This window comes from Otolemur garnettii, unplaced genomic scaffold, assembly GCF_000181295.1.
Source record: "Otolemur garnettii isolate 467f Iridium unplaced genomic scaffold, OtoGar3 scaffold00014, whole genome shotgun sequence".
In the NCBI taxonomy this organism is placed as follows: domain Eukaryota; kingdom Metazoa; phylum Chordata; class Mammalia; order Primates; family Galagidae; genus Otolemur; species Otolemur garnettii.
In genome coordinates this window covers 26123860-26141080 of record NW_003852409.1, presented here as the reverse complement: position 1 = coordinate 26141080, position 17221 = coordinate 26123860, and the positions used below count along the sequence as shown (strand labels likewise).

At 37.0% G+C, this 17221-nt stretch overlaps 1 protein-coding gene across 3 annotated transcripts in view; it reads left to right on the top strand.

Annotated features, from left to right (window-relative positions):
- STRBP (spermatid perinuclear RNA binding protein) overlaps positions 1–17221 on the top strand; it is a 138938-nt gene that overhangs the window by 113748 nt on the left and 7969 nt on the right. For all 3 annotated transcript variants that reach the window (XM_012802414.2, XM_003785288.3, XM_023510587.1), the window contains exons 11-16: positions 1021–1113; positions 1528–1727; positions 6989–7147; positions 11083–11217; positions 11419–11559; positions 14566–14689. In XM_012802414.2, coding sequence (XP_012657868.1) covers positions 1021–1113; positions 1528–1727; positions 6989–7147; positions 11083–11217; positions 11419–11559; positions 14566–14689 — 852 coding nt within the window. The remainder of the gene's footprint in view (positions 1–1020; positions 1114–1527; positions 1728–6988; positions 7148–11082; positions 11218–11418; positions 11560–14565; positions 14690–17221) is intronic.

The following is a 17221-nucleotide window of genomic DNA, read 5'->3' as shown; positions in this document are numbered from 1 at the left end:
AAAAAAAAAAAAAAAAAAAGATACAAGGCAAGGATAAAATATCTTTGGCTTTCAAAGAGCACTAATAATGCATCAGAATATATGAAATAGGCAATAACATAAAGCTATCTGTGGTGCTTTTCAAGAAGTTAATATGAGTGAAGGGTTTCACGATGAGAAACCCTAAAATCTTGAATAGAATTTGAAGAGACAGGAGAATATTTTACAGTTTGATAATCAGATTTCTGAAACATAAGATTTAACATGTGAACTTTTAAAGTTTATACAAGTAATAAATGTTAAACTTTAGAAATGCTTGATATGACATAGTAAAAATAAATCCTACCAGAGGTAACTACTCTTAATATTTTGATATCTAGCTTTCCAGGTTTTTCCTTTCCATGCATATAATAGATGTGAGTATATACTGCCTTAGGCTTTAGGGTTGCTGTAACAAAATACCTTAGACTGGGTGTAATTTATAAGCAACAGAAATTTATTGTTCATAGTTCTGGAGGCTGGGAAATCAAAAATCAAGGTTTCACTAGATTTGGTGTTTGGCGGGGGCTCATTCCTCATAGGTGGAACCTGCTATGTTTCCTATGTATAGTGGAAGGGACAAACTAATTCTTCTTAGGCCTCTTTTATGAGGGCACTAATTTATAAGGGCTCGGCCTTCTTGACCTAATCACCTCTCTGATGCTCCACCTTCTAACACCACAGCACTGGGGATTAAGTTTCAACATACGAATTTTGGGAAGACACAAATGTTGAGAACATAGCACATGTATTAATATTTGCATATATAAAGAGATGAAAGCAAATATTTATAAAAATGACAATATTAAATTATTTCAAGAAGGTTTGCTTTTTAAAATTTTGCTTTTCTAGATTATGAATATGACACTTTAATTGATTTCTGAAAAGTTATATGGTTCTTGTTGTGATCCCTAACATTTTCCTACTTGGATATATTAGATATATGTGAGTAAGTAAGCTCATTATTTTGACTGATAATAAATCTCTTATAATTGTTTTTAGGTGCTGGGTCTTCAGCTCTAAAGAGGCCATTTGAAGATGGATTAGGGGATGATAAAGACCCCAATAAGAAGATGAAACGAAACTTAAGGAAAAGTGTGCAAAATCTTTATTCTTGTCAATGTGAATAAGAAAAGATTTAGTCTCAGGAAACAAAAAGTGAAGAATTTGATTGATTTGAATTAGAGTTATAAGAATAGAGAAGTTGATCTTCTCTTAAGTGAGAAGTTGATAATTGAATAACTTTTTTATGTTTCTAAGCTTCCTTGCATAGTATACCTTGATACTGACAAATGAAAATTAATGTATATAGTAATGAATGTTATTTTTGTGGTGATAACAGCATAATCAAATAATTTCAAAATTATGGAATTATTAGTGTGTTTTGAAATTCTCATTTTTTTGAAAACTTGGTGAATTTGTAGTGGTCACTAGGGACCTACAAATCCATAGATTAAAGCAAAATGGCTCTGTGGTTAATTTCTGATCTCATTCCTCTTTCTTTAACAGTCTTGGATAGTAAAGCAATAGACCTTATGAATGCACTCATGAGGCTAAATCAGATCAGGCCTGGGCTTCAGTATAAGCTCTTATCTCAGTCTGGCCCTGTCCATGCCCCAGTCTTCACAATGTCTGTAGATGTGGATGGCACAACATATGAAGCCTCAGGACCGTCCAAGAAAACAGCAAAACTTCATGTAGCAGTGAAGGTATAGTACTTATTTCATTTAGCAATGCTTTTTTATTTTGTGTTCCAAATAATGTGTTTATTATTCTATAATTGGCAGTTTTTTCCAATATTTTAATGAAAGTAATATATAGACTTTTGTCACCTCTGGATGCCAAAATTCCTCTTTTGTGTGTGTAAAATCTATGTTTATTATACAAAATTTGGAAAATATAGAAAAGATAACTAAGAATGTGTCAATTGAATATTTGAGGCAAAGATCAGTATATATAGTATTTGTTTTATTTTCAATTATTTTCTGTTTTGTTTGTTTCTTTTTTTAAGTTGGGCTCACAGTGTATATATAATTTTATTTTCTGATTTTTCCCTATTAATATCTGTGTTTTTCTTTGAATTACAGTTTTTATTCTTATTAAAGTAGAACGTGTATAAGTTGACTACCCAAGGGACTATTACAACCTGGTCAATATACAGATGTAATGAACATAAGGAACTAGGCCTACTAGACTGACAAGTACATGTGGCGCATGTTGGGTCCATGAAAATTAAGTCAGCTTAAGGAGGTGGTCAACTATGGAGGTTTCACTGTATTTGCCAGGCATATATTGCCAAATTGCCATCCATAAAGAATATACCAAATGATATAGGTTCTGTTTATAAATAAGCATGAGGGAAGATTTTTATCTAACAATGCTGTTTTTGAAAGTAGATCCCACCAGATAAAAATTGTTGTAGTCATGTAAGCATTTCACATTGAAATTTCATATTGAAATAGTACCCTGAACCCCATAAATGCATCAGTGTACAAAATTAGGATTTAATAAAAAACTATTTTAAAAAATTGTTGTAGGGCGGCACCTGCGACTCAAAGGAGTAGGGCGCTGGCCCCATATATCGGAGGTGGCGGGTTCAAACCCAGCCCCGGCCAAAAACTGGGAAAAAAAAAAAATTTGTTGTAGTCCTTACTCTAAAAAGGTTGGCAGGGAGAGGGTTTGTTCTTGTCAAGGCAAATAATATCAGAATCAATTCAAAACAAAATAAGAAAAAATTAGTTCCTTCCATGTGAACCTGGCCTGGCCCTCAAGCACTGCTAAAGTAATGGAAATTAGTCCCTTTCCTCTTCGACTTCTTTATCCTGGCAGCCACTCTCAAAGGACACCTTTAGGGATATACTTAGCAATATTCCACGAAAAGAACTTTAGTCATGTTGGGAAAAGATCAGTTAGACAGGAATAAGAAATGAAGGCTCTGCGGAGAGGTTCTTGGAGTCTCAGAATTCCCAGGTAATCTGAAATAATCAGATCTCTATCATATGGAAGCCATGAATGTTACTTTCTTTTGAGTAGAGACCCATGTTGTAGAGTGCCCTGTGTTTTCTTTACACTCTTGGCTCCTAGTCTTTGGGGTATCATCTTTCTCAGTCTTAACCTTTCTCAATCTCAGACCTTTTCTAGGAAGAAGGTACATAGTTATATATATACACAGCTGATTTCCCAGTGATCCTTGTTCCATGAATTATCTTGTGATTTTTTTCATTTCAGTTAATGTAGTTATTAGGTTTAAATTTATTTGCTAGACACTTGAAACTCATTTTTTCTTTGGTATACTGATTTTGGGGCTTTAATAATTGATTCCAAATTAACTTTGGTTGTATCAAAGAAAATCAGAGCTGGATAGTTGTTAAAGTGGTAAAACAGATTTTACTCAGGAACTATTGCAACAGGGTGAAAGAGACCTCAGTATAGTGCTGGCCTAATTCTGAATTCAGAGTGAACAAGTGGAGATTTATGGCCAAGGACAGGGAGGGTCAGTGGATAGAAAATTATTAAGAGGAAACATTAGGGTGAAGGATTTCTGGCTAACCAGACCTATTGAGATTCTTGCTAAAGGGTAGTCAGACATCATGTGGGTGATAGTGGGGAGTGAGGAAAATTGATCAGATATCAAAAGATGATTATATATTGAGGGTAGAGGATTCTGGCCAAGAAACTTTAGCAGGATTCTTGCTATAAGTGGGGGCCTACTTGAAAAAAAGTGGCTCAGAGTATCCTGTCTAAAGTTTGGTCAAGATGAGAGTCTTTGTCCAGAATCTGAGAACTCTTTCCTTTTTTTTTTTTTCTTGAGACAGAGTCTCACTGTGTCGCCCTTGGTAGAGTGCCGTAGGGTCATAGGTAATAGCAACATCAAACTCTTGGGCTTAAGCTATTCTCTTGCCTCAGTCTCCCAAGCAACTGGGACTGTAGGCGCCCATCACAATGCCTGGCTGTTTTTTTTTTTTTTTTTTTTTTGGTTGTTGTTGTTATAGTTGTCATTGTTGTTTAGCAAGCCCAGGTTGGGTTCGAACCTGCCAGCCCCAGTGTATGTGGCCGGTACCCTAACCACTAACTACAGGTGCTGAGCCCAACTCTTTACTTTTTTGACCTCTACAGGATATACTAGTAAATCCTCTTGGAATATGTGTTCACAGAAGAATGACTTAATTTGAAACTTTTTTGTTATACTGTATCACAAATGGATACTATCCATTGAAATATAATTTATCAGCTATATATAAGCTATTTATAAATGTGTTGAAATATGTTGTTGTAATAAATAAATGAATCTCATAATGTGAGAAAAGAGTGGTGAGAAATTTAATTTATACTATTATCTATGGTGAGAAAAACTAAGTATCCTTACTTTCTATTGGAATAATAGTTTTATTTGTGATGCTTGGCTTTTGACTTGCTGCCTCCATAAGGTAGTGTTAATTCTAGATTCTAGACTGATGGCTGTATTCTGACAGAAGATTTCTCAGGGAGAGCATATTTGCAGGACCCAGCTGAGAAGGTGTTTTCTTTGTAAAATATTTATGAAGATATAGCCAAGTGATGTTAAAGTTTTTTGTATAAAATAATACCTGAGTACTTTTAGAACTTAAGATGTTAAAAAAGTGTTCTTGGCTTTGCTCCCAAATAAATATAAAAAATTTTGAGGCGGGTGAATTGCCTGAGCTCACGGTTCCAGACCAGTCTGAGCCAGAGTGAGATCTTGTCTCTAAAAATAGCTGGGTGTTGTGACCGGGTACCTGGAGTCCCAGCTACTTGAGAGGCTGAGGCAAGAGGATCACTTGAGCCCAAGAATTTGAGGTGGCTGTGAGCTGTGACGCCATAGCACTCTAACAAGGGTGAGAAAATGAGACTCTGTCTCCAAAAGAAAAAAGAAAAAAGAAAATAAAAAGAAATGTATGATGAGAATGCCAAGTTCTCCATATGAATTGGGTGAATTAATTTCAAGTTCTCTTGGTACAGAGTTCTGTGTAAACCCTTTTTTGTTTTTTTTTTTTTTTGGTTTAGAATAATGCTTTTTTATTCATATTGGCAAAGGCCTTTAGATATTATTGTCTATAAAAGCTGGCTTGTTTTTGTGGCCACTGTAAACAATTTTTTGAGACACCTATTAAGTACAATTGGTATTTTAAGGAGATAACAATGTTGCTTTTACCCTCCAGCAACTTTAAAATAGCTGAAATTTGAAACAAATCCAGGGATCTTTAGGAACCTTAAGAATGTAGGTACATAAACCTTTTATTAGTAACTACCAAAGCAAGTTGACCTATTTTGAAAGCAAATACTAGTGAACATATTCTCTTGTAAACATCTAAAAACCAGTATAACCTGGAAGGAGGTGTTAAAAGGCACACATGTGTGCGCATGCATGTGGATGTGCCCGTGCATACTTGTGCACACATATACATTGTTGTGAAAGCCTTATTTTATTATTATTATTATTTTTTGAGACAGAGCCTCAAGCTATCCCCCTGGGTAGAGTGCTATGGCATCACAGCTCACAGCAACCTCTAACTCCTGGACTCAAGCCTCCCAAGTAGCTGGGACCACAGGCGCCTGCCAGAATGCCCAGCTATTTTTGGTTTTGGTTGCAGCCATGATTGTTGTTTGGTGGGCCCCGGCTGGATTCGAACATGCCACCTTAGGTGTATGTGGCTGGCGCCTTAGCCACTTGAGCCACAGGCGCCGAGCCAAAAGCTTTATTTTAAACAGGTATGAGAAGTTTTTGGCATTGAATGGAAATATAAGAATTTTGAACATTTGGAGGTGGCCCTAAAATTATCAGGTCTTCAGAGAAAGGAATGGAAATATGTGACTAGAGATTGTTCTTAGCGTCCTTAGTATAGGGAATAAACCTAGAGACTGAATCTTTTAAGTCTTTATTATGGTTTAAGCAAAGCAATTAAGTAGGAAGCTTTAGGTGTTTATATTGATAGGCATATTATTTGAAAGGTTAAAAAATTTCTCAATTTCCTTTCTGGGCCAATTTCTCATAATGAGTTGTGTTATAGAATTTAGAGGTCTACTAAACCAGTCTTACAGTTTTATAGATTGAAAACTTGAGGGCCAGAGATGAAATGTAGGATTAAATCATCAGGCTTTTTCCTTTCTAGTTAGTATATAGTGTGCTATTTGACTTTTCACCTCATCCTAATGATTGAAGCTGGCTATGTTGTTTTCTCCAGCTCTCACTTCCAAATTAAATGAACTGGAAGTAGCTTCAGATTTGTATTTCTGTTATCCCTTATTTAAACTGATTACTCTGAGGAGGCTTTTCCATTTTTCCATGGTGCTACCTTGGTAGATACAAGATTTTATAGTAGTGGTTCTCAACCTTCCTAATGCCTCCTAATGCTGTGACCCTTTAATACAGTTCCTCGTGTTGTGATGACCCCCAACCATAAAATTATTTTTGTTGTTACTTCATAACTGTAATTTTGCTCCTATTATGAATCATAATGTAAATATCTGATATGCAGGATGTATTTTCATTGTTACAAAGGGGTCGTGACCCATAGGTTGAGAACTGCTATTTTATAGGTTTAGCTCTTCTTGCAAGGGGTTTTATGGATCTAAGTGTTAATGAATTTGAAACTTTTGTGCTTAATATTTCATCTATTGCCTTGGTGCCTGTAGTTCAAGGGGCTAGGGCACCAGTCACATGCACTGGAGCTGGCGGGTTCAAACCCAGCCCAGGCCTGCCAAACAATGATAACTACAACCAAAAAATAGCTGGGCATTGTGGAGGGCACCTGAAGTCCCTTCGGAGGCTGAGGCAAGAGAATCATGTAAGGCCGAGAGTTTGATGTTGCTGGGAGCTGTGATGCCTAGGCACTCTTACCAAGGGTGACATAGTGAGATTCCGTCTCAAAAAAAAAAAAATTTTTTTTTTTCCATCTCTTCTCTGTGGTCTCTGATTTCTGAATAAAACTGCATCTTATTGTAATTTGTACAGGTATTGCAGGCAATGGGATACCCAACAGGCTTCGATGCAGATATTGAATGTATGAGTTCCGATGAGAAATCAGATAATGAAAGCAAAAATGAAACAGTGTCTTCAAATTCAAGCAATAATACTGGAAATTCTACAACTGAAACCTCCAGTACCTTAGAGGTATACTTATATATATATATTTTTTCCTTAGTAAAAAAGTAATATATATGTGTTATAGGAAATATGAGAGATGTGGAAAAGTAGGAAAATCAAACGTGTATATGAATCTATGTGTTCTAGAGGCAAACATTAGTATTGGTTATTTTATTTTTATCCAGCTATTAAAAAATGAATATTTTTCTGGAGATAGTCATATTTTCATGCAGTTTTACATCTTGATTTTTTTCATTTTAATCTAAAAATATCTGTAAACATAACTATATTGTCCAATACATGAATATACCCTAATTTAACTAGCATTTTTCTCTTACTGGCCATGGAAACTGCTTCTAGTATTTAACAACTGTAATATTAAGAGTATCAACAATAATTGAAGGGTAAAGATGTAAAAGATCTAAGGGAGGAAATTTTGGATTATTTGAAATTTGTGCTACACTGGGTCATCATTTAGTTGGTGCAGGAAGGAAACACATAACCTTAAGTCTGACCTTTGAACTTATTTTCACAGATAATAGACTAGAACAAAATCCAAGTACTGAGTATGTACAGCACATTGGGGAATTTACAGAACCATTGCTTACTGCATTCTGTTTAACAAAAATTGGCTTTAAAGTAACACAAGAGCCTACATTAAAAAAAGGTTTTACTTTCTGGGCTAGGTGTGATGGCTTAGGCTTGTAATTCTAGCACTTTGAGAGGCTGAGGCCTGGAGTTCAAGACCATCCTGAGCAACATAGTGAGACACCACCTCTACCAAAAATTAAAAAATTAACAGGCCATGGTGGCCTGTACCTATAGTCCCAGCTACTCAGGAGGCTGAGGCAGGAGGAAGGAGGATCTTTTGAATCCAGGAATTTGAGATTACAGTCAGCTATGATGACACTATTGCCTTCCAGCCTGGGCAGCACAGTGAAGTCCTATCCAAAAACAAACTGTAGAAAAAGGTTTTACTTTGTCATCTATAAGAACAAGTGTTTATTAGAGACTTAACAGACTAATTCTTTTAGTCCATAAACCCCTTTAATATCTGTTTAGTGCCAGGCAGTGCAGAAATTGTATCTAGGGGGAAAAAAAAGAAGAAATTGTGTCTAGAGCCTGAAATTGCTCCCAGGCAAGAAGTGCAAAAGACATGTTTATGATGAATGCTAATGAAATGTGATAAGCACTGCAATTGTAAAATAAATATAGTGATGTGAAAATCTGAAAAGAAGAAGTGATTGGGAGCCTTATACACACACACAGCCACGTAAAATCAATTAGCAAGGTTTTAGAGGATGAGTTTTGTCATGTAGGAAAGAGATGGCAAGAAGGCATCTGGGTTGGACATGGAACAAGTATATTGACATGGAGTAGTGAAAGTAAATGAGAAGTGCTAAGTGGGTTAGTATGAAGAGTCATGTGATGTTGTGGAGGACAGAAGATGCTGCAGGTGGTAGTCACAGGGCAAAATGTTTTTTTGCTGGAACATGTTATATGTGCACCAGAAGAAGAAAAGGCTCATTAGTAATTGTGTCTAGACTGTTAAGTATTTTATTTCTGTATATTGTAGTAATGGGGTGAGGAGGGAGAACCCTTATTCTTTCTACTGTTCATTTAAATTAGTAGTAATATTAAAGTTCAGGTATTTTTATGTATTGAGTCATTTCAGGTTTGGAAGTAAGAGAGTGATTATTATAGACTTAGGTTAAAATTACTCATTATCTTTCAAAGGTGGTGACTGGAGATTTGCCGTGAAATTTTTAACAGGTATATTACAAAAACTCATCAGGCAGGGATGTTTAGGCTCAGTGCCTGTAGCTCAGCAGCTAGGGTGCTGGCCACATACAGCACAGGCTGGCAGGTTTGAACCCAGCCCTGGCCTGCCAAACAATAGTGATAGCTATAACAACAAAAAAATGAATAGCCTGGAGGATGTTGTGGCAGGCACCTGTAGTCCAGTCCCAGCTACTTGGGAGGCTGAGGCAAGAGAATTGCTTAAGCTCATGAGTTTGAAGTTGCTGTGAGCTGTGATGCCATGGTACTCTACCACGGGCAACATAGTGAGACTCTATCTCAAAAAACAAACAAACAAAAAAAGAAGGGATGTTTATTAAGCTTGTCTTAAAAAATTGTACCTTGTTTGACTTCAGTATCAACCACATTTTATCAACATAGAGTACTTTATTAAGAGAATCTTGATGTCCGTTAGATTTATATACAAAATAGTACTTTTGAGAATACCTTCTGTTCAGCATTTTTTGAGCAACAACTGTGGTGGGCTCTCTAACTTCAAAAAGTGCTTAATGTTTTGGTTTTTCCTTTCTCGAAATTATAGTTGTGGTATTTTTGGAAGTGGGCTTGTTTTGGTGTTAGCCTCTCTCTTCGTCTGAGCCTTCGTACTCTTATGTGAATTATTTCTCTTCCCTACCTGTAGTCGTATCGTTAACTTCCTCAAATCAATTCTTTCCACCACTGTTGAGAGTGGTTTTTCTATAACACATGTCATTTTCCAGGTTTAACTTTTGCAGTGGCTCCTATTATTCATGGGACCGCCGGAAGCTCATTTGCTTGGTATATGAAGTCCAATGTGATTTGGCCACATCAGTGGTTTTTCTGACCAGAATCTAATACACTAGCTTCCTTTCCTCACTTTCTTATACAGTCAGACTGAATTTCTTGCCATTCCCAAATGTTCTTTCCCTTTCTTGGGCCTTTGCATTGCTCTTGCTGTTTCTTCTACCCAAAATGCCCATCTTTGTTTTTGCTATTTATTTAATTTTATTTCAGGATATTAGGGAGTACACATGTTTAGTTTACATACTTTGTTTTTTGCACAAATTGAATCAAGGTTATAATTGTGCCCCTTACCAGAATGCCCTTCTTTGATTCCCCTGATGATAGTCTGTGGGGCAGTATAGTCAGACTCATATGTCATTTCCAGGAAAACTGTCCTGCTTTCCCTACAAAATGATCCCTTCTACTGTGTTTCCTTAGCATACATTGGTTCCATACTATTTTGTGGTGATTATGTCTGTCCCTCCCAACACTCTAGCTCCTGACTATGTTTATTGTTACTTTTAAGTTTTAGAACCATAATTTGTAGCCTACTGTTTTTTTTTTTTTTTTGAGACAGACTCTCAAGCTGTCACCCTGTGTCACAGCTCACAGCAACCTCAAACTCTTGGACTTAGGTGATTCACTTGTCTCAGCCTCCTGAGTAGCTGGGACTATAGGCACCCACCATAATGCCCAGCTATTTTTTTGTTGCAGTTGTTATTGTTGTTTTAGCCGGCCTGGGCCAGGTTTGAACCCGCCAGCCTCGGGTGTATGTGTCAAGCGCCCTAATCACTGAGCTATGGGTGCCGCTGTGTAGTCTACTGTAGCCTACTGTTTTTACCTTAGGTGCCCTTAGATCTGTTTAGAGAGACCAAGAGGTATGTATAGGAGCATTTCCTTCTCTCATTTCCAAATTGAGACTTATTTCTTCCTATCCCTAAAGAGGACAGATGTGAACCCTTAGACATCATGTTAATCCCAATCTCTTTATTAGTAATTTAAAGTATTGTTCTTAGATCATGAACACTACAGATCAGACCCTTGAGGACCCTACAGTGGTGAGTCTATAGTCTTGAATGCTGCTCTGTTTGGGACACCCTTGCTTTGAAGGCAGCCTGCCCAGATGACTACAGTATTTATTGCTTGTAGAGTTTTCCCACTTTTAATGATATTGTATGTAACATTTGTATACATTGTTGTTTAGATGGCCTGGGCCGGTTTGAACTCGCTACCCTCAGTGTATGGGGCTGGTGCTGTAATCACTGTGCTATGGGTGCCAAGCCCATTTGTATACAGAGGTGACTTATCCCAGCCTCTAAATGCTTTAAATTAGAATTCTTGAGCTTCTCTTTTAGCATAATTATATTAGTAACAACCTCCAAATTCCCTTTCTCTTATAGGTAAGAACTCAGGGCCCAATCCTCACAGCAAGTGGCAAAAACCCTGTAATGGAGCTCAATGAAAAAAGAAGAGGTCTCAAGTATGAACTCATCTCAGAGACTGGGGGAAGCCATGACAAGCGCTTTGTAATGGAGGTGTGTGCCTTGATACAAGCCAGCCTGTTTTTCCTCTCAAAGACATGGAATATCCTGAACTTAAATGTAAAAATTTTAGACTAAATCAGTTCTGTGGCACTGTTTGATTTTTTTTATGTTTTCTATGTTACCATACATTTAAATTAAAACTACATAGAGGGATTACATGGGATAATTAATAAGTATTGTTTTTAATTTTAGGTAGAAGTAGATGGACAGAAATTCAGAGGCGCAGGTCCAAATAAGAAAGTGGCAAAAGCAAGTGCAGCGTTAGCTGCCCTGGAGAAGCTGTTTTCTGGACCCAATGCAGCAAATAATAAGAAAAAGAAGATTATCCCTCAGGTATGAGTTAAGCATTAAACCTTACAGAACCTTTGAAAAACGTTACAGGATTATATTTGCTTTCCTGTCCATGTGCTACTTTAGCTTTTCCTAAAGTTGTTTCTTCTTCCTGCATTTGGCAGCTTTTTCTTTGAGTTAGGTCAGGAATAATAATAAATGTATTAGTGGTTCCCTGTTCTGTGGTCTTTGAAGCAAATTATATACATATCAAAGAGTCTGGTCAGGTGTGGTGGCTTGTGCCTGTAATCTCAGCACTTTGGGAGGCTGAGGTGGGAGGGTTGCTTGAGCTTAGGAATTAAAGACCAGCCTGGGTAACATATCAAGATGCCATTAATAAAAGAAAAAAAATTAGCTGGGTGTGGTGGCACATGCCTGTAGTATACTCCCAGCTTCTTGGGAGGCTGAGGCAGGAGGATCTCTTGAGCTTGAGACTTTAGTGAGCTATGTTTGGCTGCTGAACTTCAGCCTGGGCAACAGAATGACTGTGTGTGTGTGTGTATATGTATATACGTACATGTGTACATATATACATATACACACATTTGTTTGTTGGTTTGACTATTAATAGTACTTGAAGGGGTGAGGTCATTCTTGATGGGGTAAAGTGCTAAGGTGATTTGGACCTTCATAAGGTATAAGCAGTTGTTTTGAAAGCTGCCAAGATTATTTAGGGCTCACATTTATCATAGTTTGCAGGTGTTCTTCCAGTTCCTTTCCGGTTTTGTCCTTTTGCTTTGTTTAATTTGGGTTTTCTTCTTGAATAGCACAGAACTTGACACTGTGTTGCCTTTGTTCATTACTGACCTTGGTAATGCCAGTACTACTCAAGATCCAGATCTTAGCAAGGTATTTAGAAAAAATGGTTTCCAAATTACATACTCATGGATATGAGATTCTTCCATCTATTCATATATCCATTCAAAAAGTATTTTCTAGGTGGATACCATCTGTGTGACTGTGTGGGAAAAAGAGTTACGCTAGTAAATACAAGACACATCTTTTGCCTCATGGAGAGTACTGGTGCAATAATAATGTCCGAATATATCATGTGATAGAAACATAAAATGCTCAGACCAGTGGTTCTCAGCCATCCTACTGCCGCAGTGTATTTTCATTATTACAAAGGGGTCAAGACCCAGAGATTGAGAACTGCTGGCTTAGAGTAATAGAATGAAGCTTAGATTATTTAAGATTCTATGCTAAACATTTTAAATATCATAAGTCCTTTGTAGGAGAGTAGAATTGGTATCATTTTACACATTAGGAAATGAGGCCCTAAGAAATGGAGGATACTTACCTGTAGTAACATAGCTAATTGATAGTAGAGGTTTCTTTTAAAACCAGATTTTTCTCCTTCCAAAGGTCATGGGCATTTTACTTTACATATTAATCTAGATGTTTGTTTTGTATTTACTGTAAACACTGCTTAAATTCTAGGATTCAAAAGACAAATAGGGAAAATTTTTACTCAAATGAAATAAAAAATAAACACATAGAAAATAAGTAGATTTTCTTTTCTAAAATCTTCTGGTAAACATGGGACAAAATATATTCTGAATTACTGTATTTTATTGTACTTTTCCCATATTACCTCTTATGTTTGGTCAGTTAATTTTAGCAGTTAAAAAGTCTCTGTGTAAATATGTATTAGGTAATTAAGTTTATTCCAGTGACATGAGCTAGATTTGTGTGGAATCACTGTCCTAGATTGTTGCTTCTTAATTAATTTTGACTAAAATTTGTTTTCTTTCTTTTTTTTTCTATGATGTCTACAGGAAGTTCACTTAGTTTTGGAAATTTTGCATACTAAAAGCTGTAAAACTCATGTGTTTGCCTGATAGCCAAGATGTAGTCTTCTTTTGGATGGTGGGTTGGATTATTTTAGGTAAAAAGAAAAATGGCTGTTTCTGTATATGATACATTTGACCTTGAAACTGTCTTCTGCCCAGTTACATTTGAGATAGAAGCTATCCTGGAAGAAATAAAGGATGGTAATTATTTTTTACTATGAGATAAATGTGTTGAATATTCTGACTCTCTGAGCTTCTGAGACAGCGTTGACTTTATCATACAGTGTGCTTTGAGGCTGTGCATGCACCCTTTGTTTGCATGTGGAGAAGCCTGGTAGTTTTTAGCTTTAGGTTTTGTTGTATATTTATATTAAAAATATGCTGTTTAGCTAAAAGCTAGACACCTTTTGATTTTCTTAAAATTTCAGTTTGGAAACGGAATTTTTCAACAGTGCTGTGTATTCTTACTCCTGGACAACTTATTCTGTATCTTCTCTCAGTTTTTCTTTCTACTCTAAAGTAAGGATGACAAAGTGGGTACCATTTTCCTCATTTTCCAATTAGTGGGAGACTGCCGTAGAGAGAGGTTATTTGACTTCACCAGTGTTGTAGAGCAAAGAAGAGGCTGTTGAGGTGGTCGGTATTTATTTAATAGTAAATACATACACATATACGCATATACAGGCAGCAGAGGAAACAGGTTCAAAGAAATCCCGTAACCTTCCTAAAGTCCCATTTACCTAGAGCAAGAACTGGCATCCTCATCTTTGATCCTCCTGTCTTAGTCCTTTCTTTTTCTAACCCAACTCAGATTCACAACTACTGCTAGGTAGTTTGGGGGGTATTTTCTACCTCTAGGTGAAGAATTCAGTGAATTTGGACCTTTGGTATCAAGTGTCCATAATTACTGTAGTCGGGCTCAAAATGCCTTTGGATATTATGGTACTAGTAATTTGATACTGCAATTTGTGTGTAGAAAATGAGTTCTTTCTGGATAACACCCAAGTGTAAGGTTATTTACATGCTTTTATTTGCCCAGCATATTGTCTGGAATAACTCTGTAAGGTAGGTGTCATAAATTGAAGGTTCAAGGTCACAGAGAACTCACTGTTTCACCTATAGGCTCATAGCTTCTCAGAGTGGTTGCATACTAAAGAGGTGACAGGATGATAGTTCATTCTTCTCTCAGTAATGAAAATAATGTTATTTTGAACAGGCGAAGGGTGTTGTGAATACAGCTGTGTCTGCAGCAGTCCAGGCCGTTCGGGGCAGAGGAAGAGGAACTCTAACAAGAGGAGCTTTCGTGGGGGCGACAGCTGCTCCTGGCTACATAGCTCCAGGTATAGTATAGCCTGCAAGAAATTGGCCCCCTCTTCTGGGCCAAAATTAGAATAATAACAGTTCTAAGGTTATATAAGGTCTCTAGAAATATAATATAGGATAAGATGAATTTACACAGAAATTCAAAATCTAGAGAATGTCATAGATTTTCTCTTGGAATTTGTTGAGTTACTGGAGGCTTCTTGGAGGGATCTGACAGATGAGCAATATTGCACTTGGTTGAGGGAACATGATTTGATTAGGAATTAAGAGAAGTGCCACTATTCAAGGAATTTGGACATCAGAGCACAGTGTATTCCGTGGAGCTGTGGATGACATGTTAGGTGTAATAAAAAAGAAAAACTGCTGATAAGAGGCTACTTAATTGGCTGGAGACTGGCATTATTAGTGTTAAACTCAACTTAAAAAAGGAAAAAGGGAGGATGGGCACTCATTTATCCAGAGCTGACTAGATATTTTTATGTAAGTGATTTCACTTAATTGTTTTTAATTCTCACAGTATTTCATCAGGTAGGAGTTATTTACCAAGTAAGAAAACTGGGGTTCAGGGAGGTAAGGTAATGAGCCCAGGGCGAAACAATGCCTAAACAGAAAATGAAGTATTTTTGAATGTAGGTGTTTACATTTTCAAAGTTTATGTTCTTTCCATTCCACAGCATGTCTTAAGGAAGATGGAGGAGGACATGCTCTCCTGTGTATGATACTGCCTTAGTTAGGGGAACTAAGTGCTATGAGTGTACCATTTCATGAAGTAGAATTAAAAGTTAAGCATTGTGGGGTAAAAGGAAAAGGTTATGAGTTTTCTTATGGTTTGATACAGTGTATGTCCAGAATTAAGATATTCTGTGCATCTTTATTTCTACTGAAACTTAATATTTTTAGCCTTTTTTTTTCTTTTTTTTTTAGAGACATTCTCACTTTGTTGCCCTTGGTAGAGTGCTGTGGCGTCACAGCTCACAGTAACCTCCAGCTCTTGGGCTCAGGAGATTCTCTTGCCTCAGCCTTCCGAGTAGCTGGGACTATAGGCACTTGCCACAACATCCGGCTATTTTTTGTTGCAGTTTGGCTGGGGCTGGGTTTGAACCAGCCACTCTTGGTAGATAGGGCCAGCACCCTACTCACTGAACCATAGGTACCACCCTTTTTAGCCTTATTTAATGCATTATGGAGTATTATGGAAAGGGCAAGACTTTTATTAACAATAATAGGCAAGTTATTGAGCTGAACTTTTATTGTCTGTAGTGATATGTTCCATTGGAGCTTAATCTGGACACATCTCTTGTTGCTGGGGACTGTTTAACTCTGGCTAGAGTGGTAAGCAGCTTTGGTTTAGTGGCTGTAATCAGCAGAGGAAACATTTATGTCTGCTGGTTGCCAAGCTCTTTTGCTCTAGAATGTTTTTTTTCTTTTGTCATTGCATTGACCTCTCTGAGAGGCCTGTCTGCTGAAGATTTTAAAAAGGAAGTTCTTTTATGGCCTAGAAAAGATTTAGATTAGGTCAGTTTATATTATGAATGGGCTATATGCCATTTGTGGAGTATATTCTATGCAGTAGGGACTGGCATAGGTATACTTATATACGTTATATAATTAGATTTGTCTGCCAACTCAGCTACTGCACATGACACTGAGGCTCAGAGAAGTTAAAAAAAACAGGTACAACGCAAAGATACCTTGCTAGTAAAAGGTGAAGTCAGAATGAGGGTCCCAGTGTCCTGAGCAGTGACCTCTGTCATAGTTGTAGTCTCATCTCTCTTTAAGGGGGTTTGGTAAAACCATTGAAACTGTAGCCTTAGCCTAACAGCTACTGTTTCCTGGAATATTTGGTATATAACCTTCTTTTTAAAGAAGTAATTTCTTTATTGGTCTCTGATCCATTTCCTGTTTCTACTGTATATTTCAGTTGCGTTGTGTCCTCTTGAGCACTAAGGCTGAGTTCTGATATCCCCATTATGTAGAACCTAACTGCAAACTAAAAAGTAAAAATTTTTTATCCCTCAGGATAAATTTTGATTTGTTCCCTAAAAGTAGTTTACTTCTTCTTCAGCATACATTTGAGTGTTTTTGTCTCAAACACGAGGTTTAGAACAGGGCATTAAGAGATGCCTAAATCTAGCCTTTGCCTCAATGAATGGTTGGGATCAGATGGAGTAGGAATAGATATTCAAATAAACATAATGCAGTAGGATGCAAGTTGTAACGTGGGGTGGGCAAAGGAATGTACAGCAAGCCTGAAAGTCTACCAAAAAGATGATTTGATCCCGATGTCAAGGATGATTTCTAGTTGGTCATCCAGAGACAGAGGGAACAAAATCACTCTGAATAGCAGAAATGATTACAGAAAAAGGACTTATAATGTGGAAGAGCAGTGGTTTGGGTACATTGTGAAGGTCCCATGTTGATTTGTATTCTCTCTAGAAAGTGAGTTATCTGAATGATTTTGTATTTACATATTCTTAAAGTATTTTGCTGGAAGAGTAAAGATTACAGCTTCTATTAGCATAGTATTAGTCTTTCCAATTCTTTTTTTT